General features: G+C 42.9%; 1 protein-coding gene across 1 annotated transcript; it reads right to left on the bottom strand.

The window, feature by feature from the left end:
- Positions 1-1,488: 1,488 nt before the first annotated feature.
- Positions 1,489-24,832, bottom strand: LOC126472612 (uncharacterized). The gene is made up of 3 exons (XM_050099949.1): positions 24,757-24,832; positions 2,075-2,622; positions 1,489-1,986 (listed from the first exon to the last, which is right to left on the bottom strand). Exons 1-3 carry the CDS (start codon positions 24,830-24,832, stop codon positions 1,489-1,491), a joined length of 1,122 nt encoding a protein of 373 aa, XP_049955906.1.
- Positions 24,833-25,901: the final 1,069 nt, after the last annotated feature.

The raw sequence follows: 25,901 nt of genomic DNA, 5'->3' as shown, positions 1-25,901 counted from the left end.
TGAACAATATATGAACGAATATTAAACAGGTTTTCAAGTCTTTGTCTAAATGTTATTGTAAAATACAATGAAACATTCGCTTTAGAAGTGCTGCTTCAATACTATTACCACTTAAACGCGCACACACACACACACACACACACACACACACACAGACAGAGAGAGAGAGAGAGAGAGAGAGAGAGAGAGAGAGAGAGCTACTATTGAATACGTCAGGTCGACGTTTCGTGTCATAGACGTGACTATATGGGAGAGAGTACTAGCGGACTATTGAGGAGTATGACGCCTAAGTCAGTAGAAAGAAATGGTCGACGGCCCATTGACTAAATTCGACATACAGGATGATACACGGTATGTAACCGATGTTGACTTTCCGGATGACTTCCACCAGTAACATGTACACGTGTTTCGGCTTCTTGAGAGTAAAATACACAAAATTCGGAGAAATACGAATGCAGCAACATCTCACAATACTGTGACAACCCTCCTACTCAAGAGGTTTTAATAATTCCAGGGATAAAATCACACCATTTGTTCCCTGTTCCATCTACAGCACATCCTCGCGTAATCTGTCTTCTGGCAACTGTTTACCCTAAGAGAGGCAGTAAATGGAAAATTCAGACTCAAATGTCACTGAACTTTCTCTCATGCAGTCGCTCTACAATTACTTCAACACGCACGAGAAACACTTAATCTCAAGGACTGACATCTAATAAGAGTACTTTGTATAACACGATGATGTAAAATTAAAATTTAAAATATGCATATATTTTCATTCATATTGTAGTTTTGGGCTCAATTTCCGTACTTGCGGGAAGTAATAATGAATTAAAGATGGATACGCCTTTCTGAAAGTACACAAAATATGGTTTTTTACACAAAAATATGTTTTACGACAATTGTGGCATCCTCAGTGGATTTTTTCTTTTATTTTTCTGAAATGCATACATACAGATTACGTTTAGGTTAAGAAATACGTTACATAGATTTTGCTGTTATTTACATTCATCTTGTTTTTTCCACTCTAGGCTTGTCCCGTAATTATGCAACTAAGACGTAAAATCGAATAAAAGTGTGGAATTTGCTGTGTTTCATATATCATATAAAGTCTAGCATTCCCATGCTGTAATCTAAAAATAGAACTTACTCTAAAATAAACGTGTCATAAATGAAACAAAATAATTCGTCCTGGACAGGTTTACTAAAACTGGTAGAAATAAATTTCAGAGAGAGAGGCGGAATGTGTAAATCAAAAGCCACTATAATCTCTTAATTTTAGGCTTATGTGTTGAAAAAAGGCTCAAAGAAGTTTCAGTTAAAATATGTATATCTCCAAAGTTCAAAGGCTGTGAACTAACGGAAATAAAGAGTTACAGATGTATTTACATTCCTTGTAGGATCCCGTAGACGTTTTGAATGCGGTTTTCGTATGGTGTGACTTCCATGCGGTTTCTGAAGATAATTCGAACTGCCTTCCAGTTGAGACCATTACGTAAGCAGAGAGGTAACGATGAGGCTGGGTGCGTCGGCCACAGATTTCACGAAGTCTGCATATTCGCAGCAGTACGAGTAGCCCTTCTTCTGGCTTTTGGGCTTCCATTTTATCCAGGTGATATTGGGGCATACGTTTTTGCAGATGTAGTAGTCAGAGCCAGGGTTCTTAATGTACGGGTTGTTTACACCCAGGAACACTACAGCTGCCTTAGTAATCGCCTTATACACAATCTTCCAAAAGAGCTTCGGCACTGGGATGTAGTTGCCGCCGTCAATACACAGAAACAAATCCGTCTGGTAATTCGTCTTGCTGGGCAGCGTTGTGATGCCGTGTGTACCCGTGTAGATTTCAAGCTCGGTTCCGTTACTCGCAGCATAGGAACGTACATTTTTCTCCATGGTCTCCCAGTTGCCACCGTTGAATGTTTGCCACTGCGGCGCAGAGTTCATGTAGAAGAACGTGACTGAAATCAGTCCTAGCAGTGAGGTGTCCTTTGGAAAGGAAGTAGTTTTTCCTTGCAGAAGTGATTTCAGAAATGTACTTTGACCCGAGCTTTGGGTCCCCTAGCAGCCTGCCGACCGTGTTGACTTGGGTGGTTCTATTGTAATAATACTCCATGTCAATGTTGCTGAAGAAGGTGCCACGTAACAATTTGGGCCTGCTGGAATCGTTCTGTTTGCCCCCTATTTCGGCGACCATCGTGAAGTGGTCGTACACCGTGCTGTAGGAGCGATTGTCGAAGCAGGCGTCGATGAGCGTGTAGAAGTCGGAGCCGACCTGGAAGCCCAGCTGGACCACCTTGTACTGTCCTCTGTTCCCGCACGATTGGACCGGAATCCGCTCCGACGGCTTCGGCTTGGACTTGCATGCGAGATCAGTGAAGTTGTACGACTTCCCATTGATGGAAAAAGTGGAGCCGGAGACACAGGAGGCTATCGCTTGCGGCTGTTTCGTGGCCTGGACGATGTTGCCGGGACACGCGACGATGATCTGCTGGTTCTGGCTGAGCGAGATCACCCCCGAGGCGTCCGGCGTGACGAAGCCGTGCACGTCTTTGCTTCCGCCGGGCTTCAGCAGCAGCGGCTGTGGGGAGGGCATCTTGGATCTGTTCACGTCCACCGAGCAGCCTGAAATTTGAATAGAAATGTCATTCTAACTGCACTGATGACTTAGATTCACAACACGCTGCAAAAAGATTACAATACTGAATACTGTGAAAGTATTTGCACACTCTAATTCACTGTTTCAAATTCATTTACTTCAGATTTAACCAAAGTCAGAGCAAGTGTTTGCTGTTGTTTCATCTAAAATCAAAAAACTGGTTAACCTACGCAAGAGAGAATCAAAGACACTTAGATGTCAAAAAGAATGTAATACACAGCTGGCCACCAAAGTTATAAACTAGGAAGGATATCAAATATCGAAATTGTACAATAGGACGTCGACTATACCATGAACCTGCTTTGTTAGTTTCGTAATCGTTGCAGCGACGTTCAGTCACTTGTGAGACGCACGCTGGTGGCCACGTTCACCGACTCACAGCGCCAGCGGACCAGCATGAGAGAGTGAGCGCCAGAGACGCCTTCTGCACACACACAGGGGATAGCTCGGTGGATGCCCTAGCCTCACTTAAGAAAGGGGGCATTGTGAAGTACCTGGCAGAAAATTCAAAACGCGCTGATAATTGAGAGGATCCTGCAGACACTCGGATGGAGCGCAGATACAAAGCGCTAAGGATTCGCAGATGGAGGCGTGTGAAATTAAAGAACAGCAGATTCTTAGACGAAGCACGAACATGAGGCTATCCAGACCTCATGCAGATATAGCCGTTACAAAGAAGTGTTGTGTGGCAACTAATGAATAGAGACAAACATCGGAACAACGTGTGACCAACGCTGGGAACAGTCTGACAGTGAAAAAGTGAAATTGATTTCAATTCCTGTGTCACACATCACTTCACATCGGATACAAAATTCCGAACCTGCATTGGAAGCGTGGTTATGGAACAGCGTTTAGTCATTGGGAGGCAGTAGAGATTTAGTCTTCCAATGAGAGGAAGAAAAATTCAAGGTGTCGGTGAGCTTAGATAGTGATGAGAAGGGCAGAGGACAATATCGGTGGCAGCGCGGGGAAGCAAGATTACGCGGTGCTCCCCCACCCATTGTTTTAGATCTGCCTCCCGTCACCGCGAACCTGTGCTCCGGCTACGGCAACACACAGCGCCAACGCGGATACCGTACCCAAGCGTGGGCAGCCGGCTCGACGCCGCCGCCGCCGCTACGAGGCGACGCGCCGGGACGACACACCGCGTCTGCTGCCGACGTCACCACGGGACGAGCGACCTCTCTGGCTTACAAGGGTTCAGCCGAAAATACAAGTCTGCCTGTACTACACCACTGGCCGTTAAAATTTCTAGACCACGAAGACAACGTGCTACAGACGCGAAATTTAACCGACAGGAAGAAGATGCTTTGATATGCAAATGATTAGCTTTTCAGAGCATTCACACAAGGTTGGCGCCGGTGACGACACCTACAACGTGCTGACATGAGGTAAGTTTCCAACAGATTTCTCACACACAAACTGCAGTTGACCGGCGTTGCCTGGTGAAACGTTGTTGTGATGCCTCGTGTACGGAGGAGAAATGCGTACCATCACGTTTCCGACTTTGATAAAGGTCGGATTGTAGCCTATCGCGATTGCGGTTTATCGTATCGCGACATTGCTGCTCGCGTTGGTCGTGATCCAGTGTTAGCAGAATATGGAATCGGTGGGTTCAGGAGGGTAATACGGAACGCCGTGTTGGATCCAACGGCCTCGTATCATTAGCAGTCGAGATGACAGGCATCTTATCCGCATGGCTGTAACGGATCGTGCAGCCACGTCTCGATACCTCAGTCAACAGATGGCGACGTTTGCAAGACAACAACCATCTGCACGAACAGTTCGACGACGTTTGCAGCAGCATGGACTATCAGCTCGGAGACCATGGCTGCGGTTACCCTTGACGCTAGATCACAGACAGCAGCGCCTGCGATGGAGGACTCAACTACTAATCTGGGTGCACGAATGGCAAAACGTCGTTTTTCGGATGAATCCATGTTCTCTTTACAGCATCACGATGGTCGCATCCGGGTTTGGCGACGCGGTGAACGCACGTTGTAAGTGTGTATGCGTCATCGCCATACTGGCGTATCCCCCTGCGTGATGGTATGGGGTGCCATTGGTTACACGTCTCGGTCACCTCTTGTTCGCATTGACGGCACTTTGAACAGTGGACATTACATTTCAGATGTGTTACGACCCGTGGCTCTACCCTTCATTTGATCCATGCGAAACCCTACATTCCAGCAGAATAATGCACGACCGCATGTTGCAGGTCCTGTACAGGCCTTTTGCATACAGAAAATGTTCGACTGCTGCCCTGGCCAGCACATTCTCCAGATCTCTCACCAATTGAAAACGTCTGGTCAATGGCGGCCGACCAATTGTCTCGTCACAATACGCCAGTCACTACTCTTGATGAACTGTGGTATCGTGTTGAAGCTACATGGTCAGGACCTGTACACGCCATCCAAGCTCTGTTTGACTCAATGCCCAGGCGTATCAAGGCCGTTACTGGGTACTGATTTCTCAGGATCAATGCACCCAAATTGCGTGAAAATGTAATTACATGTCAGTTGTAGTATAATATATTCGTCCAATGAATAGCCCTTTATCATCTGCATTTCTTCTTGGTGTAGCAATTTTAATGGCCAGTAATGCACTTTATACTGCACTAACTTATTGATGTCATTATATAAATAATTATGCTCTTCGTATTCATATTTTTTTTATGATCTAGTTAGCTGAGTCATTTTGCCACTCTTCTCTGCATATTGTATCCCAGTGGCTGGCATTGACGTCAGGCGGGAGTGGGGGCCAGAGTCTCCTCTGCTTAGCTCCTAGCTTCCTGACGCTGACAGCACTTGACATCCATGTCTTGCACATGCGGTTCCAGCACCTGGTATCATTTCTTCAGCGGGTATGAAATCTGAAGTATGTACTGCCGAGGCGAACGGTCGATTACCGTCAGTACCTAAGGAGGTCAGGATAGTGCAGGCAACTTATGGTCTTGCATTATCTTGTTGAAAGGTAATGTCACTGAGACCTCGGAGTTAGAGTACAGCCATAAGCTTTAATACGCCAGAAATGTAATACCTGCTATCCATATGACTGGCTATGTGGACCAGAGGTGACCGTGATGTGCTCGTAATGGAACCCCGATACCATTACGCCAAGAGTTAAAATAGTAAGACGATGAGAAATGTTATCTGGAAACATCGGTTCTTCTGGGAGCAACTACAAACGAATACATCCTTGGTGATACGGTACGTAGAACCGGAGATGACGCTGAGCTACTTCTGTGATCATTACCGTCGCTGGACAAGACACGTGACGTGGCAGTACGATACTGCACAGTCGGGCAAAAATTATATCTTTATCCTCTCCGTCTCTAGTCGCACGGGACTATAGATTTTGCATGGCATTGACTATGGCACTCTTGAATACATTGATTCCCTACTCGTATGGCAGTCGATGCTTGCCGATTAGTGCGAGCAGCGATATCGCAGAACAATAAACCTCATACATTAAAGGTCACTTCCGTGCCACTGTGCAGTTCTCATTACTGCTAGTACATACGTCTCTTTACGTGAGGCATAACGCGACCTCACTAAAGTAAACAGCATTCAAACGCGAGTTCTGACTGAGAAACCCACTGTCTAATATTTTAATTTTATAAAGAGTGTAGATGGCGTTGCTAATGTTTACTTTCTGCAATTGAGCTGAGATGCTGACTATTTACATACCAGTTGCAAGACCGCTTTACTGGAAGTTGTGATATATGTGGCCTGGTTTATGTGGCCTACACAGATAAGCGAAACTGAGAAGCACTATAAAACAGTAACTAAAAATTGATATGCTTCTGTGTATAATGAACACCCATTAAATTTATTCAGCAGTTTATGACATTCAAGCAACAAAAAAATCAGGTTTCAACCTAATACGTAAGTGGAGTGTTGCTCCGATTTCATAAACACGTACTTTAAACACATCCAATAGTTAAATGATCAGCAACGTACTTTGTTTTATTTTATAAACGATTTGTTCACAATTGTTAAGAAACCTTCAGCAATCAGCTGTTGTTATTGGCAATCGTGTAAAAGCAACGATCAATGAACGCATCTTTGTAGTATTGCTAAAAATCACAAGAAACATTGCTACTGGGAGCATTGTTTTCATTTTATTTTATGTAAATTTTGTGTTGTGCTACACACAGACCTAGTAATTTCCTTACTTAGTTTTGTGTAACCCCCCACCCCCCCATGAACCATGGACCTTGCCGTTGGTGGGGAGGATTGCGTGCCTCAACGATACAGATAGCCGTACACACGAAGGGGTATCTGTTGAGAGGCCAGACAAACGTATGGTTCCTGAAGAGGGGCAGCAGTCTTTTCAGTAGTTGCAGGGGCAACAGTCTGGATGATTGACTGATCTGGCCTTGCAACACTGACCAAAACAGCCTTGCTGTGCTGGTACTGCGAACGGCTGAAAGCAAGGGGAAACTACAGCCGTAGTTTTTCCCGAGGGCATGCAGCTTTACTGTACGGTTAAATGATGATGGCGTCCTCTTGTGTAAAATATTCCGGAGGTATAATAGTCCCCCATTCGGATCTCCGGGCGGGGACTACTCAAGGGGACGTCGTTGTCAGGGGAAAGAAAACTGGCGTTCTACGGATCGGAGTGTGAAATGTCAGATCCCTTAATCTGGCAGGTAGGTTAGAACATTTAAAAAGGGAAATGGATAGGTTAAAGTTAGATATTGTGGGAATTAGTGAAGTCCGATAGCAGGAGGAATAAGACTTCTGGTCAGGTGAATACAGGGTTATAAATACAAAATCAAATAGGGATAATGCAGGAGTAGGTTTAATAATGAATAAAAATATAGGAGTGTGGGTAAGCTACTGCAAACAGCATAGTGAACCTATTATTGTGGCCAAGATAGACACGAAGCCCATGCCTACTACAGTAGTACAAGTTTATATGCCAACTAGCTCAGCAGATGATGAAGAAATTGAAGAAATGTATGATGAGATAAAAGAAATTATTCAGGTTGTGAAGGGAGACGAAAATTTAATAGTCATGGATGACTGGAATTCGAGCATAGGAAAAGGGAGAGAAGGAAAGATAGTAGGTGAATATGGATTGGGGGTAAGAAATGAAAGAGGAAGCAGTCTGGTGGAATTTTGCACAGAACATAATCATAGCTAACACTTGGTTGAAGAATCATAAAAGAAGGTTGTATACATGGAAGAATCCTGGAGATACTAAAAGGTATCAAATATATTATATAATAGTAAGACAGAGATTTAGGAACCAGGTTTTAGATTGTAAGACATTTCCAGGGGCAGATGTGGACTCTGACCACAATATATTGTTTATGAACTGTAGATTAAAACTGAAGAAATTGCAAAAATGTGGGAATTTAAGGAGATGGGACCTGGATAAACTGACTAAACCAGAGGTTGTACAGAGTTTCAGGGAGAGCATAAGGGAGCAATTGACAGGATTGGGTGAAAGAAATGCGGTAGCAGAAGAATGGGTAACTTTGAGGGATGGAGTAATGAAGGCAGCAGAGGATCAAGTAGGTAAAAAGACGAGGGCTAGTAGAAATTCTTGAGTAACAGAAGAAATATTGAATTTGATTGATGAAAGGAGAAAATATAAAAATGCAGTAAATGAAGCAGGCAAAAAGGAATACAAACGTCTCAAAAATGAGATCGACAGGAAGTGCAAAATGGCTAAGCAGGGATGGCTGAGGACAAATGTAAGGATGTAGAGGCTTATCTCACGAGGGGTAAGATAGATACTGCCTACAGGAAAATTAAAGAGACCTTTGCAGAAAAGAGAACCACTTGCATGAATATCAAGAGCTCAGATGGAAACCCAGTTCTAAGCAAAGAAGGGAAAGCAGAAAGGTGGAAGGAGTATATAGAGGGTCTATACAGGGGCGATGTCCTTGAGGACAATATTATGGAAATGGAAGAGGATTTAGATGAAGATGAAATGGGAGATACGATACTGCGTGAAGAGTTTGACAGAGCACTGAAAGACCTGCGTCGAAACAAGGCCCCGGGAGTAGACAACAATCCATTACAACTATTGACGGCCTTGGGAGAGCCAGTCCTGACAAAACTCTACCATCTGGTGAGCAAGATGTATGAGACAGGCGAAATACCCACAGCACAGACTTCAAGAAGAATATAATAATTCCAATCCCAAAGAAAGAAGGTGTTGACAGATGTGAAAATTACCGAACTATCAGTTTAATAAGTCACAGCTGCAAAATACTAACGCGAATTCTTTACAGACGAATGGAAAAACTGGTAGAAGCCGACCTCGGGGAAGATCAGTTTGGATTCCGTAGAAATGTTGGAACACGTGAGGCAATACTGACCCTACGACTTATCTTAGAAGAAAGATTAAGGAAAGGCAAACCTACATTTCTAGCATTTGTAGACTTAGAGAAAACTTTTGACAATGTTGACTGGAATACTCTCTTTCAAATTATAAAAGTGGCAGGGGTAAAATGCAGGGAGCGAAAGGCTATTTACAATTTGTACAGAAACCAGATGGCAGTTCTAAGAGTCGAGGGGCATGAAAGGGAAGCAGTCGTTGGGAAGGGAGTGAGACAGGGTTGTAGCCTCTCCCCGATGTTATTCAATCTGTATATTGAGCAAGCAGTAAAGGAACCAAAAAAAGTTTGGAGTAGGTATTAAAATCCATGGAGAAGAAATAAAAACTTTGAGGTTCGCCGATGACATTGTAATTCTGTCAGAGACAGCAGAGGACTTGGAGGAGCAGTTGAACGGAATGGACAGTGTCGTGAAAGGAGGATATAAGATGAGCATCAACAAAAGCAAAACGAGGATAATGGAATGTAGTCGAATTAAGTCGGGTGATGCTGAGGGAATTAGATTAGGAAATGAGACACTGAAAGTAGTAAAGGAGTTTTGCTACTTGGGGAGCATAATAACTGATGATGTCGAAGTAGAGGGAATATAAAATGTAGACTGGCAATGGCAAGGAAAGCGTTTCTGAAGAAGGGAAATTTGTTAACATCGAATATAGATTTAAGTGTCAGGAAGTCGTTTCTGAAAGTATTTGTATGGAGTGTAGCCATGTATGGAAGTGAAACATGGACGATAAATAGTTTGGACAAGAAGAGAATAGAAGCTTTCGAAATGTGGTGCTACAGAAGAACGTTGAAGATTAGGTAGGTAGATCACGTAACTAATGAGGAGGTAATGAATAGGATTGGGGAGAAGAGAAGTTTGTGGCAGAGCTTGACTAGAAGAACGGATCGGTTGGTAGAACATGTTCTGAGGCATCAAGGGACCACAAATTTAGCATTGGAGGGCAGCGTGGAGGGTAAAAATCGTAGAGGGAGACCAAGAGATGGATACACTAAGCAGATTCAGAAGGATGTAGGCTACAGTAGGTGCTGGGAGATGAAGGAGCTTGCACAGGATAGAGTAGCATGGAGAGCTGCATCAAACCAGTCTCAGGACTGAAGACCACAACAACAAAAACAACAACAGTTTTATGTATGTGAGAGTCAGGATCATTAAACACCGAACACTCCCATGTAGGTCCCAAATCCACAAGCATCAGTAAATATAGACGCAGAGATACAGAAATCCAAGCACTATACATGAAAAACTTTTGAACGTTACCGCAAACGACTACGGAAACATTTCGACCCATCCACTATAAACGTTATGCTTGGTGTGTTTCGTAACTATGAATATCAGAATTGTTATCGTAACTGAGTAGCAAATCATTTACACATATTCTAGCTTCCATTGCAATGTTGTGTTGACAGTGAATTTAATCTTCATTACAGGAATGATAAGCCCTTTTCATAGCGAACTCGTAATTACCAAGACCGATTGTAAATTTTGGCACTACTATTTCAGAATTCTGTTCAGATTACTGAATTTTGTTGGCGATAGGAGAGGACCACGTTGTAGAATTGCAGACCAGGGCACATCTGCAGGCCCATGTAGTGTTGTGGACAGCATTGAGCACAGCATCCATAGGATGGGGTACAGATCAGGAAGTACTTCGCGGACCCGCAGACCGTGACTAACACCGACTTCCACGATGAGCATATCTACATCTACATCTATACTCCGCGAGCCACCTTACGGTGTGTGGCGGAGGGTACTTATTGTACCACTATCTGATCCCCCCTTCCCTGTTCCATTCACGAATTGTGCGTGGGAAGAACGACTGCTTGTAAGTCTCCGTATTTGCTCTAATTTCTCGGATCTTTTCGTTGTGATCATTACGCGAGATATATGTGGGCGGTAGTAATATGTTGCCCATCTCTTCCCGGAATGTGCTCTCTCGTAATTTCGATAATAAACCTCTCCGTATTGCGTAACGCCTTTCTTGAAGTGTCCGCCACTGGAGCTTGTTCAGCATCTCCGTAACGCTCTCGCGCTGACTAAATGTCCCCATGACGAATCGCGCCGCTTTTCGCTGGATCATGTCTATCTCTTCTATTAATCCAACCTGGTAAGGGTCCCATACTGATGAGCAATACTCAAGAATCGGACGAACAAGCGTTTTGTAAGCTACTTCTTTCGTCGATGAGTCACATTTTCTTAGAATTCTTCCTATGAATCTCAACCTGGCGCCTGCTTTTCCCACTATTTTCTGTAGACACCCCTGCTGCCAGAGCTGTCTCTCCAGAAATTTTAAATTTGGAAATATTTGAAGTAAAATTTTACAAGCTACAAATGCACTGGACATATTGGAAGGATAAATATCTGTACATGATGAATGGAACTACGAGAGGAACTTTCGTAAAGAAATGTCAGTTAGACAATGGTATGAATTAAAGAGCGTCCAATCATGTCCATCATCGGTTTGAAGTAGGGATGCCGTGCTACTCATCGTATTTACACACTATCCTGGACAGCACGTCGGCAAGCGGAAGTTTCACGGGCAACATTCACTTGTTTATTACTGAACTGGATGAGTAGACTGCATTGTTTGGCGAGTAATTAAGGACATGCACAACTGATCGCAACTCTCACAAAATCCTCCACATGAACCAGTGATTTAAGTACTGTTACATATACACTCAGGGGACAATGTCATAGAGTTGGACGGTAGTATCGCGTACACGGGGAATAAAAGAACAGTGCATTGGCGGATTATCACACGTGATTCACGTGAAAAGGATTCCGACGTGATTATGGCTGTACAGAGGGAATTAACAGACACCGATCGTCGGATGGTTAGTTGGAGCTAGATGCACGGTAAATGTCCCATTTCGGAAATCGTTAAGGAATTCAATATTACGAGATCCACAGTGTCAAGAGTGTGCCGAGAAACCAGGCTGCAGGCATTACCTCTCATCACGGACAACGCAATAGCCGACGGCCTTCACTTAGTTACCGAGAGCAGCGGCGTTTGCAGAGAGTTGTCAGTGCTAAAAGACAAGCAACACTGTCTGAAATAACTGCATAGATCAATGTGGGATGTCAGAGGAACGTAACCGTTAGGACTATGTGGCAGCATTTGGCGCTAATAGGTTGTGGCAGCAGACGACCGACGCGAGTGCTTTTGCTAACAGCACGACATCTTCTGCAGCACCTCTCCTTGTTCGTGACTATATCGGTTGGACCCTAGACCAATGGAAACCGTGATCTGATCAGATGAGCCCAGATTTCAGTTGACTGTACCGCAGACCCCACTAAGCCATGGACCCAAGTTTTCAAGAACGCAGTGTACAAGCAGGTGGTGGCTCCATGATGGTGTGGGCTGCGTTCGCATGGAGTACACTGGGTCCTCTGGTCCAACTGAACTGAGCATTGACTCTAAATTCTGATGTTCGGTTACTGGGAGACCATTTCCAGCCATTCAGAGACGTAATGTTCCCAAACAACTATGCAATTTTTATCAATGTCAAAGCGCTATGTCACGGGCCACTATTATTCGCGACTGGTTTGAAGAACATTTTGGACAATTGGGGCGAATGATTTGGCTACCCATATCTCTCGAAATGACTCCCATCGAATATTTATGAGACGTAATCGAGTGGTTAGTTCGTGCACAAAATTCTGCAGCGGTAACACTTTCGCAATTTTTGCCGGCTGTAGAGGAAGCATGGATCAGTATTTCTGCAGGGGACTTCCGGCGACTTCTTGAGTCCACGTCAACGTCGAGTTGCTGCACTACGGGGGGCAAAAGGGAGTCCGACACGAGGTTAGGAGGTGTCCCGTGACTTGTTTACATTATACTGAACGAGTATACATTAATTCTGAACGAGTACTCCATCAAACAGTCGTACAAAAACATTTGCGTCTTTTCAAATGTGACATGTCTTTTTACGGTGTTTTCTTGACTCCCCTCGCGCATGCTACCATTCCTCATAATTCTGTCTGAGTAAGAACGTCAGTGATGCGACTAGTTAGAGAGAGCAAGCATTACCTGGAAGACTAGTAGACAAAACGTCCTGGATACACGTTAAGTCTAACTCACCAGTCGATGTTTCTACAAAACTGCCACTTTTAAGACCAGCTTCAATCATTAAATGTAGGACGTGAGACATGGTTTTTGTTCCAAATTAATAAAAAAGCATGTAAATATAATCGAATAATAGAGATTCTGTAGGATGTGACGTTCTGTAGTCACTTTATAAATGAAACTGAATACAGCCTATTGTTGCAAACTGTAAACATAGACAAATGTACAAAGAAACAGACTCATGGCATAGCAGATCAAATATGGATATTAAGATAATTTGTTAAGAACAGGGAAGTGTACGATATCAAACTAAACGACAAGTTGAGGGTATTAGAAACTGAAGGAAATACGAACATAGCGGAATGGGGTAATTATCAAATCTAAAACATCAGATACGTAGCAGATACGAAGAATGTAAAGGACTATAGTAATGCTTAAGCAAAACTAATTGTCCCCATGAATTAGAGAAGATAAAATGAAAATTATAAAGAGGAATAAATTAAGTCAACATGAAGTATGAAGAAATGTATCAGAAACTTTAGCTAATCCTTAGAGATAGAACATTTCATCAGTTAACGTGGCGGAGGCAATAATATGAACACTCCAAGATTGCTTTAATTGTTCATAAAATTAAGATACGAGTTTGATACCCAGGTAAGTACTAATGAAAACGATAACATTCCAGAAGTAGTGGCAGATGAGTTGTATAAAAACGATCGATCTACGAAGGAAGGTCTTCTACAGGTCCAACCCATCGTCCAAGTCGTGGGAGATGCACAACGGCAAGAAGCAGGGGATTGCCTGTGGGGTCAAAGTGCTGCGGGGTCTGCGTTTGTTCCGAGACCGCTACGGCAGTTGTGGAGATCTTACAGGAGCCCAGAAAGAGAGGGCCATTGTGACTACGATGAAGCTACGATGGGCTCAGCCATTCATTAGTGTGCAATCCATTTGCTTTGAACAAGCAAACGAACCTCGGATCGAAACCAATACCGCAAGTGACAAAGCCTTTGACAAGAGCTGCCAGTTATGTCGGCAAACATGGTTCCCATGAAGGAGAGATTTGTCCAAAAAATTTGTAAATATTGAGACTACTAATATTGTATCCTTATGAAAGGATGCAGGACTCCTGGAAATCACACAGATAATTACAGAAGGGAACGCACTGATAATGGTACTAAGTGAAGTAAGAAAAAGAAGTGATTAGGTAGAGACAAAAGAAGAAATGATGTCGCAATAATAGCAGCTACAGACCTGGAGAAAGGGGTACTTAAAGTGGAAGGGACAGAATAATTGAACTTAAGATAATTATAGAAGGAAATGTTCTTGATGTAGACCAGGTTTATCCTCCTCTGATAAAATATGAAAGAGACGAGAAGGGTGAGTTTTTCACTAAACTGGAATATTCTCTAAAATATAACACGACTGTGGTTGTAGAAGTTCAAAAAATGGTTCAAATGGCCCTGAGCACTATGGGACTTAACATCTGTGTTCATCAGTCCCCTAAAACTTAGAACTACTTAAATCTAACTAACCTAAGGACACCACACACATCCATGCCCGAGGCAGGATTCGAACCTGCGACCGTAGTAGTCGCGCGGTTCCGGACTGAGCGCCTGAACCATTAGACCACCGCGGCCGGCGTTGTAGAAGTCTTAGTTAGCAAGGATAGAAGAAGGTATGAAACAGTCACAGAAAAGATCTCAGAAATGTGGATATTGCTAGACACATGTCTGATAAATTCATGAATAATTGGTAATGGACGATATAAGAAATGAAATAGCCACATGTCTGCCAGATACAGTTGGAGCTTGGAACAGAAATCCATAGTACCCAATATAATAATAAATGAAGGAAGAGAGCCGGCCGAAGTGGCCGTGCGGTTAAAGGCGCTGCAGTCTGGAACCGCAAGACCGCTACGGTCGCAGGTTCGAATCCTGCCTCGGGCATGGATGTTTGTGATGTCCTTAGGTTAGTTAGGTTTAACTAGTTCTAAGTTCTAGGGGACTAATGACCTCAGCAGTTGAGTCCCATAGTGCTCAGAGCCATTTGAACCATTGAAGGAAGAGAAAAATTTAGAAAAGATGCATATGGAGGAAAGAGAAAGGCTAAAGTAAAGCTCTCGGAACTGAAAGATAAAGAAATACAGGACGTATACGAGGTGAAGATTAAGGCACTGCTTCCTAAAGATGAGAGGAAGGATGAAGCGCAGAAGAATGGAGGAGGTTGGAACTGGCCTTAGTCAAGGAAGTACATAAACAAATATCAGACACAAAGAGACTTCACGATGGAATGAAAAAACTGCAGAAGAAGTCAAGAAGGAGAATAACGCAAGGAGAGGAGGGTTCAAAAACAGAACGGAACACAATGGAGATAAATGGGAACGAGTGAGCAGAGCATCAAGGAAAATGAGGGCATTGGCCAAAAAGATGTCTCGGGAAAAATTCACAAAAGATGTAGTAGAGAATTTACAGATGACGACAAGATGTTACGCTACATGTTAGGTAATAGAAGGATCCAGAAACAAAATACTTCAAAAGGCATCAACATAAAAGGAAAACACGTGCCTTCATTGAGGAAATAGAAAGAGAAGATCTGTAGATATTGGATGCAGAGGAAGCTCTATTTTAAATGACAAATGCCAAAGCTCCTAGGTTAGAAGACATCACGCTAGAATGTACAAAGGTATAGGACCAAACGAAATCCAGTATCTGTACAGAATAATGTTTGCACGTATGGAAAGATTCCTGATGATTGAACAAAGGCAGTTGCTATACGGATCTTTAAACAAGGGTAACAAGGTGCACTGTGAGATAGTACTACTGTATCACTGCAAGCAGATTTACAAAAAGATAACTCACAGGAAATCAAGAATAAGATAGAACCACAATTAGGAGAAAAACAACAAGGAATACAACCCGAAAAATCAACTACAGACATATTTAAGCCAGACAGTTGCAGAAAAGAAATGGGGATTTGGGAAAGGCATGGTAATTGAATTTATAGGGCTAAAAAGGCTTATGATGATGTCAGAAGGGATGATATATGGCTCACTGAGAACATATTGGAACGGTCAAAAAGAATGCAACTCAGAATCAGAAACATATGCAATAAAGGCCTGAAATGTGTTATAATGAATGGCAAAAAATCAGAATGGTTTAGAACGGGCAGAGAGGTTCGGCAAGGGTGTGTGCTCTCACCAGCGCTCTTTGACATAGTCACGGACAGCATCATAAGGAAAGTTCGCCGAAGGTCAACAGGAGATAATGTGAGAGCCGAAGCATATATAGATGTTGTGATGATTTGGGAAGAAACTGCGCACAAATTGGAAGGAAAGTTAAATATCTGGCAGAGAGTAATTGAAAAATAAGCCATGGAATTAAGTATAACAAAAAATGAGGTACTGAAAGTCAGCAGGACAAATGAAAAATCTAAGTTGCAATGGAAAAATTATTAAAAAGGTAGACGCTTCCGAGTATCTAAAAAGTAAATTAACCAAGAAAGGAAACATCAACGACAAAATTTTTGAAAGTATAGAAAATTGATAAAAATTCGGTTATTGTGTTTGGAACATAATTAGAAATAGGAAAATACCTGCCAGAGCAAAGATCATGATATACAAGTCATGTTATCTACCAGTTTTACGTATGGATCACAGTGTTGGACTTGGAAAAATACATAGCTGAGCAAAAAACAAGCAGCAGAGATGCGTTTCTACGAGAAATTCTGGATAAGACGAGAAGGGACATGATAAGAAATGAGAAGATACGAAACATCCTTCAGATCAATCCCCTAAAAGAAAGTATGGGTACAAACAGACATAAATATTTTGGCCATGAGAAAGGAGTGGGTTTAGAAAGACTTCCTGAAGAGCCCTAGAATGGACAGAATCTGGACGAAGACCAATTGGAAGACCACGAACAACATGGAGAAACAAGGTGAGAAATGAGGTGAACTGGAGAGCAGTGCAGTGCGAGGAAATGCTGTAGGACAAAAGAGAAGCTCGGTAGAGGCTCTGTGGACGACCTGCATAAGCAGAATCGTTTCAGCAAGAGGAAGAAGAACAAGAAGTCTATGAAGGGAATGAAAACAGCGTGAAATGATAGTGTATGAGCAGGAATGTTTAAAGCTGAGCTGAAAATTGACACGGAAAGAAGCTGCAAGACTTGTGAATATTGTTTGCGGAGTAACACATTTCCTTGCAGCGTGAACAGTGTTCTATCTCTCAAGAGAGGAGAGAGGCAAGAAAGGAGATATCGGCATCCATAACGTAAACGGGAAAGAATATGTGTAGTCACTACATAGAAGATAAAACAGTTTAAATTAAAATCGTAGTCATACAACTAGTTTATAATAATTTTCCGCATCGGATGGTTGAAAGCAGTGGACAAAATAAACGATGTCTTCAAAACTAGGCTTCCGTTATGTCGAAATGTAAAGTCTACAACGAATGTGTGTCACTACTTTTGATCTATATTAGTAAATAATAAGTGACGAAGTAGGTATCTATTAGCTACTCTAATTATTATGTGAAGATATTGTCCACCTTGGCAAGACAGGTTTCAAAATTCCTGTTATTTCTAGGTACTTTATTTGATGCGAAAGAGTTTCAGTCTTACCTGAAGGAAAGCTAAAAAGCTGCAAATAAACGGATTTTCATTTTACTTTTACAATAAATACAATTACGGCGAAATCATACCACACAAAATCATACCATTGCGATACAATCTTATTGAGTGAGATTGGTGAGCAGTTACAACGGAATGGTCCGACAAGAAATATCGAAAGCTACCACAAATCTTTTACACAGGAAGAAGTCAACGAAAGAAATGCACTGCCAAGATTTTGGCTGCTAAGAGGTACTGCAAGTGTTTTATAAAAAAATGTTGAAGTTGCACATTTTTGCCGCCCGAAGAACAGCTAGTAACAACGGTTTGTACAGACCTGCCCGCCTAATGCGCGACTCGGTGAACCACTCACACAGACAGAAGTTTTAAGCACGTAAGGCCTAGTTTACAACGGAGTGAATGGAAGCGAACACATGCGAATGAGCTTAGCCAAAAATTCCCCAACGTTCCCTTTTATAAGGGTAGAATCGTTTATACTAGAGGGAACAGAAGCCAACATGAGGTAGCGAACATTACCTATGAATGCTGTGTTATTAGTTTTTGGAGCTAATATTCGGTATACAGGATACAACTCTATCTTGTTGGAGCAACAGTGCGAAACTTTGGTATTTAGTGAGGATTATTTTGCGTGGCGAGCGCGCTGTTCTTGACGGAGTATGCAAAAGGCGCAGGGAAGGAAGAATTCAAGTGTCTTAATTTGTATGTAAGCGTGACACGCATGGAGATCGTGCACTTTAAACGGAGTTGAAGCTCCATCTCTCCTTAGCACTGGTCCAAAATTTTCCTTGTATGTCTTGGATTCTCATTACCACTGAGGGGAAATCTGTAAACAGAATACTAATTACCGAAACTGATAACGCGCAGATGATTGGAGCTTAAGAATACTGTTCCGCTGATAAACTTGAAATGAGAGAGAGGTATCGGATATTATGTTGTTTGATAATTTCCTGAAAATGCTTTCCACTGTATTGTAGTAAGTGCAGGCGTTGGGAACAGTAGCTGTGGGAATGAGCAGAAAACATTTTAAAAAAATGAACCGAACGATGTGAAATAATAATCAAGAATTGATTATACATCTTTGTATAATAATACATTTCCATGTATATAATTTTCAACAAAACTCCTAACAGAGCCTTACAGTATCACGGTCTCAACGAAATGTAATTTTCGTGTTCCTTTTGTTTTTCATTTTCTTACAGGGTATAGAATTGTTTGGTGATTTATGTACCCTTGAAAATACTATGTACAGTTGTCTGTAAGTAAAGATGGGATTTGGTAAATACAACCCGGCTCTTCGAAGCGTTTGTCCCTGCCAATCGCTTGCAGTGATCGCAATTGCAATTTCAATAGGAAACTGTCTTCTTGTGAGTTCAAAACGATTTCACGGATCAGATGATGTTTCCGTGGTGTACAACATGACAGTAGCGTTTTCTTTTAACGTAAAATTATGTGACGGTAGCCCTGACGGATCCAATGAATATACAAATTCTACAAGATACATCTGGTTGTCAGACCACTCGTCGTACAGTACAGTGTCACAACTGTAGTAAACGCGAAGTGTATAGTGTACAATGTCGCTCTCGCCTCTTACTTGGTATATCACTAAGGCCACAGTAACCTCTAACTGTGCCCTAGTCCTGATGGTAATAAGTAAATCACAATTCAAGGCGACAATGACAAATCAGTTTTTTTTTTTTTTTCGTTCCAGTAAGTACATTCGTTTAGAAAAGACAACTTTTCCGACGGGAAAAGATAATGGACTACCGTAGCGGTCACGAATGTTATCAGTGTGCAAATTATGTAGCTAATAAGTACTTTAAAACAAATAAATTCGTTTGCTATATTTTTGAACTTCCACTACTATAAGTGTGAATCCTGAATCCTTCCTGGTCATGCTGACAAAGTTTTATGAATTTATTTGTAAAACTATAGACAGTCGGAATTAAAATGTCCTGTGGTGCCTCTCCTGCTCCAAATCGCCCCATTTGACGTCCTACCCCCTTAAATGCAATGACGAGTAGCTATTAAAGGAGGAAGAGAGAATAGAGCAAGAATACAATAATAGGAACTTCATACCATGTACTGAATTAAACAGAATTTCTCGAAAATGTCTCCGTCAAACAGAGAAAGTAAAATGACAGTTTAATAACAGAAATACACATATGACAAAAACTTTTGCGTCACCCCGGTTTCCAAAACTCCTGAAGATAGACGTTGAGTGTAGATATTGTATCAGTCCCTTTGACTATTCAGAGAGGTCACTAAATCCGCGCAAAGAAGTAAACAACCATGCATGTGCAGCGCCTATTAGACAGAGGGGGTTCGACAGCCGATCAGTTCCAGTCATTCCACCAGGAAGGACGTACACGGCTCGTGTTGTCTGTAGTGCAGCCGTGCCTAGACGGTCAATACCACTGTTCGATCGCGTCCGGCTTGTTACATTGTGCCAGGAAGGGCACTCGACAAGTAAATTGTCCAGGTGTCTCGGAGTGAACCAAAGTGATGTTGTTCGGACGTGGAGGAGATACAGAGAGACAGGAACTGTCGATGACATGCCTCGCTACTGCAATGGATGACCGCTACCTACGGATTACGGCACGGAGGAAACCTGACAGCAACACCACCATGTTGAATAATGCTTTTTGTGCAGCTACGGGACGTCGTGTAACTGTGCACAATAGGCTGCATGATGCGAGACTTCACTCCCGACGTCCATGACGAACTCCATCTTTGCGACCACGATACCATGCACCGCGGTACAGATGGGCCCAACATGCCGAATGGACCGCTCAGGATTGGAATCACCGATGAGTGTCTCATATGACTTCAACGAGACAATCGTCGGAGATGTACTTGGAGGCAACCCGATAAGGCTGATCGCCTTAGATACACTGTCCAGTGAGTGCAGCAAGGTGGAGGTTCCCTGCTGTTTTGGAGTGGCATTATGTGGAGCCGACGTAAGCCGCTGGTGGTCATGGAAGGCGCCGTAACGGCTGTACGATACGTGAATGTCATCCGCTAACCGGTAGTGCAACTATATAGGCTGCGTATTGACGAGGCATTCCTCTTCATGGACGACATTCCGCGCTCCCATCGCGCACAGCTTGTGAATGACATCCTTCAGGATAACGACATCGCTCGACTAGAGTGGCCAGCACGTTCTCCTGACATGAACACTATCGAATATGCCTGGGATAGATTGAAAAAGGCTGTTTATGGACGACTAGACCCACCAACTATTCTGAGGGATCTACGCCGAATCGCCGTTGAGAAGTGATACAATCTGAACCAACAGTGCCTTGATGAACATGATCAGTGCCACGACAAGTACAGGCACGCATCAACGCAAGAGGACTGCTACTGGGTGTTAGAGGTACTGGTGCATAAAGCAATGTGGAAGACTACCTCTGTAGGTCTCGCTGTGTGGAGGTACAATATGCAATGTGTGGTTTTCATGAACAATGAAAGGGGCGGAAATGATGTTTATGTTGACCTCTACCTTTTTTGATGTGTGTAATTGAAAATAATATGAAGTATGAAGACTGTGCGAAATACTGCATGAATAAAATAAGACAGTACCTTAAGTTAACAGACACAACGTTTCATCATATAAGACGACATGGAAAACAGTAAGAGTATTAGAAGATAGTTTTAAAGGCTTACGACGTCCAAGAGATGAATTAGATATACAGATAAATATAAATCAGTATAATGGCGTTCCAGAAGTAGCGGCAGGCGAAGTGTATAAAGCCGTTCAGTCTATGAAGGAAAGGATGGCAATGAGAAATGACAATATTTGAACAGAAGTGTTCAAAGTTGGAGCCAACTGATACAGAAAGAACTTGCAAAAATAGATACTGAGTATCTGCAGGGGTAGACATTTCGCTGCAGTGAGAACAATATTCTGTCTGCCAAGACAGGAAACAGGCAAGATATAATAATAAGATGTCATCCGTTCCGCAAACGGCAAAGATTATGTATAACCACTACATGGAAGAGGAAATAGTAGAAATTAAAAATGTAGTCATAGAACCAGTGTATAAGATTCTATATTTACGGTAGTTGAAAACAGTGGATGTACGAGAAATTTCGATGAAAAAATAATTTCTTTGTGACTAAAATTCCAATAAGTGTTAAGCGGGAGGCCTAAAATGTTATAGAATTATGGAACATTTTTTTCCTCAAGAATTATGACATTCTTGGAGAAGGAAAATCTCATCTATAAGAATCAACTGGATTCCGCAAACAGAGGTCTGTTCCTCCATGAGATCCACAGTGGCGTACACAATGGCGCTCAGGTTGATGCCGCACCACATTGACGTTTAGTGAAGAAAGAAAGAAAAAAAAAAAAAAAAACGACCTTACCGCGTATCGGAGCGGATTTGCGAGTGGATTCAAGACTTCTTTGCAGACAGAACTCAACACGTCGCTCTTAACGAAACAAAACCGACATATGTAAAGGTAATTTTCGGAGTAAACCAAGGAAGCGTGTTAGGACCGTTGTAAATAAATGTGTCATATTGCTCACACACAGGAAAATAAATCCACTACTGTATAGCTACACTATTGATGACAAACCGCTGGAAACAGTATCTACCGTAAAATTTCTAGGTGCAACTACCCACAGCGACCGTAAGTGGAACGACCACATAAAACAAACAGGGGGGAAAACCAGATGCCAGACTCAGATTCATAGGAAGAATATTAAGGAAATGTAACTCATCCACGAAGGAAGTGGCTTATAAGGCGCTTGTTGAAAAGATTCTTGATTATTTTGCATCTTGGAATACCTACCAGACAGGAGTGATAGGAGAAAGAGAGAGAGAGAGGAGATCCAACGAAGAGCGGCACGTTTCGTCACGGGATTGTTTAGCGTTGCAGAGATGCTCAACTAACTCCATTGGCAGACGTTACAAGAGAGGCGTTATGCATGATGGAGAGGTTTTGTATTGCAATGTCGAGAGAGCACTGTCCGGAAACAGTTGGACAACATATTACTTCCCCCCACATACGTCTCGCGTAATGACCATGAGGAGAATATCCGAGAAATTAGAGCCAATACAGAGCTTGACGGCAGTCATTCTTCCCATGCGCTGTTCTAGAGTGGAACAGGATTCGAGGGCTCAGTTAGTGGTACAAAAAGCACTCTCCACCACACACCATTAGGTGGTTTGCGGAGTATGATATAATTGTACAATGTGTATCACTATTTTTGACTTATGGCAGTGGAAGAAGTACGGCGATGTGAGACTGTTCGAGAACAGAGGGTTTCTCAGCGACCAGTGGAGAGCTCCCAGTTATGAATTACAGGAAGAACGGGAAAACAAACAGATTACTGAAAAGTCTGAAGTGGACGAGATAGTTGTGGATCTACGACTTTCTTTGCTGTTTTCTAGTAGATAAGAAGAAAAGAGAGAGAGACAGCGGTGGAGTGAGAGGTGAGGAAATGACATCACAAAACATACAGAAGCCACATCCGAGAAGATCGTGAGGTCTTTTACCAACTGTGGCTACGAATAACTAATGATGATGATGATGATGATGATGATGATGATGACGGTGATAAGATTAAAACAAAATTGATAAACAGCATCAAATCACCCAGACTGACAGTTATCCCTTCCCTCACTCTATTATGTCTTAGTCGGTGCTCACGTATACTGAGTGTTGAATTAGGCCACTAGGTATGTTTGCATTACTGAACTTACAGCCTGTATAAAAATGTCAATTGTCTGTAATGGTGACTGAAGAATTCACGAAGGCTAAAGTCGTATAGAGAATTAAATATTGGAAAATGACTTTTGTATTTAGGGCAATCGGTGATAACATATGCAAACGGTCTATTGGGAAACATCGGGAGCTTGTGAGACTTAGCAGGTGGTACTGTTGTATACAAGAAAGGCAAGCGTAGAACACCGTAGCGAAATGCAAGAAGTCTTCCAGAGGACTGGCAGTTGAGCCTCAATTTAAACAAATGTAACGTACTGTACACAAATAGGCACAATGACCATAATTACATGGTTACAAGATTGATGAACACGCATTGAAAGCAGTCACATCCAGTTAGTATATGGAAGTGTGTACTCAAAGCAATTAAATGTGGAACAACCACAAGAAACTAATCCTAGGAAAGACAGATACTAGAGACTTTTGCGCTAAATCTGAGGAAGTGTAGTCCAGCCAGGTAGGAGGCAACTTACGAAATCCTTGCTTAACTGACACTTTAATATTATATAGGGCTGATAGTGGAGATAGAGGATAACCACAGAAGAACAGTATGTTTCGTCGCAGGTTAGTATAACAATCGCCAAAGCGTCGCGGAGGTATTCATCTCCAGCGGCTATGGCTGCAACAAAGGCTTGCCAAACACAGTGCGGCTTAGTGTTAAAATTTCGTGAGCGTGCTTTCCTGGAAGAGTCAGCGAACGTATTGCTTCTTCCTACTCATATGTCCGCCTCTGGTAGCTGAGTGGTCAGCGCGACGGAATGTCATTTCTCAAGGCCCGCGTTCGATTCCCAGCTGGGCCGGAGATCTTCTCCGCTCAGGGAGTGGGTCTTGTGTTGTCCTTATCATCATCATTTCATCCCCGTCGACACGCTAGTCGTTGAAGTGGCGTCAACTCGAAAGACTTACACCATGCGAACGGTCTACGCGACGGGAGGCCCTAGCCACACGGCATTTCCTATTCATATCACACGAAAAGGCCATGAAGATAAAATTAGAGGCTTACCAATAGTTATTGTTCTTCCCGCTTACTATTTGCTACTGCAGTAGGAAAGGATTGAAGAACGGTGGTACATAAAGTACCATCCGCCCTACACCATATGTTCGCTTGTGGAGTACAGATGCAAATTTAGATGTAGAAAACGAGTGGAACTATAAGTAAAAAAAAAAAAAAAATCGATTAAGCCAAACCGGGCCTTCAAATGCAAGTGTATAATGAGCGTGTGCTATCAGTTTGGACTTATGGCAAAGATACGTGGACGTTTAATGGAAAATAGAAATGTGTGGTTTGAGGGACGAGGTGTGATACGTGTAGGGGAGGCACCGTACCTGCACGAGGAAGCGAGGAGGCGTGGCCAGCCGTGGCGAACAGCAGTACCAACAGCAGAGTCGGCAGGGGGGCCATCGTGGAGTTCGCACTGAGGGATCTGCGGTCGCCGCCCGCTTATATTGCGTGCGCCGATACTGTCACTCTTATCTGCCAGCCAATGGAAGCTCGTTAGTAGCGTCACGTGTCTTGAGGAGCACCGAGGTAGGACAGTGTGGGGCGATAGGTTCAACTACGTGTAACGTGTATGTCACTTAGGTAAAAGCTCTTACATTATAACGTCAGGCGCTGTGATGGGATTCACAACTACACGAGTTCGAATTTATCGTCTCGGCGACGTAGACTTCGGTTGACTGAAGGTGGGCTTCGATAGTTCGATAGCTGGCATTCGGCCACTAAGGTGCTGTCCTGCTCTCGCCACCAACTCACCTGTGGGGGATCTCACGCGCCTTGCCGGCAGCCACTGAGCTGCCAATTCCGGTGCGTAATGCACTGTTCTGGCCGCTTCTCAGGGAGCCATTCTAGAAGGATATTTGGGAGACGTTTGGTTTCACATCCCTCACAATCTACAATGAAAATAGTTGAAAGAGGGGCATGAAAGAGATCTATGAAAAAATGGGTCTGAGCACTACGGGACTAAACTTCTGGGGTCATCAGTCCCCTAGAACTTAGAACTACTTAAACCTAACTAACCTAAGGACATCACACACGTCCATGCCCGGGGCAGGATTCGAACCTACGACCGTAGCGGTCGCGCGGTTCCAGGCTGAAGCGCCTAGAACCGCTCGGCCACTCTGGCCGGCAGCGATCTATGAGATACAGACTTTGCACTTAATACTTGTTATATTGACAAAACTGCAGAAAACCGGCATCGTGGACGTTTATACATAACAAATGCAATCCGATTCACTACTTGGGGAAAGACACATTGCCAAATAAGGTATTTTTGTGGTCTACAATAAAAAGTACACTGATGGAATAGAAATCGCAGCACCAAGAAGGAATTGTGGGACATAAACAAAAGTCCGTGATTCTGCATCTGAAAGATCATGTCTATTGAAAATTTCGTGACAATCGCTTAAGAGTGGTGCTCGTATTAGAGCCACTATGAGGAGGCAAATGTTGTTTGCTTTCAATACACGCTATA

This window comes from Schistocerca serialis, chromosome 1 (assembly GCF_023864345.2).
Source record: "Schistocerca serialis cubense isolate TAMUIC-IGC-003099 chromosome 1, iqSchSeri2.2, whole genome shotgun sequence".
Taxonomy (NCBI): domain Eukaryota; kingdom Metazoa; phylum Arthropoda; class Insecta; order Orthoptera; family Acrididae; genus Schistocerca; species Schistocerca serialis.
The sequence above is the reverse complement of the archived record's forward strand: the minus strand, read 5'-3'. Positions and strand labels throughout refer to the sequence as shown.

What these genes read in the sequence shown, in the direction of transcription:
- LOC126472612 (XM_050099949.1), bottom strand. Translation starts at nt 24,832, where the DNA reads ATGGCCCCCCTGCCGACTCTGCTGTTGGTACTGCTGTTCGCCACGGCT. An exon ending in CTCCTCGCTTCCTCGTGCAG is followed by an intron (nt 2,623 to 24,756) that starts GTACGGTGCCTC and finishes TTCAAATTTCAG; the next exon opens with GCTGCTCGGTGGACGTGAAC. An exon ending in GAACCACCCAAGTCAACACG is followed by an intron (nt 1,987 to 2,074) that starts GTCGGCAGGCTG and finishes TCCTTTCCAAAG; the next exon opens with GACACCTCACTGCTAGGACT.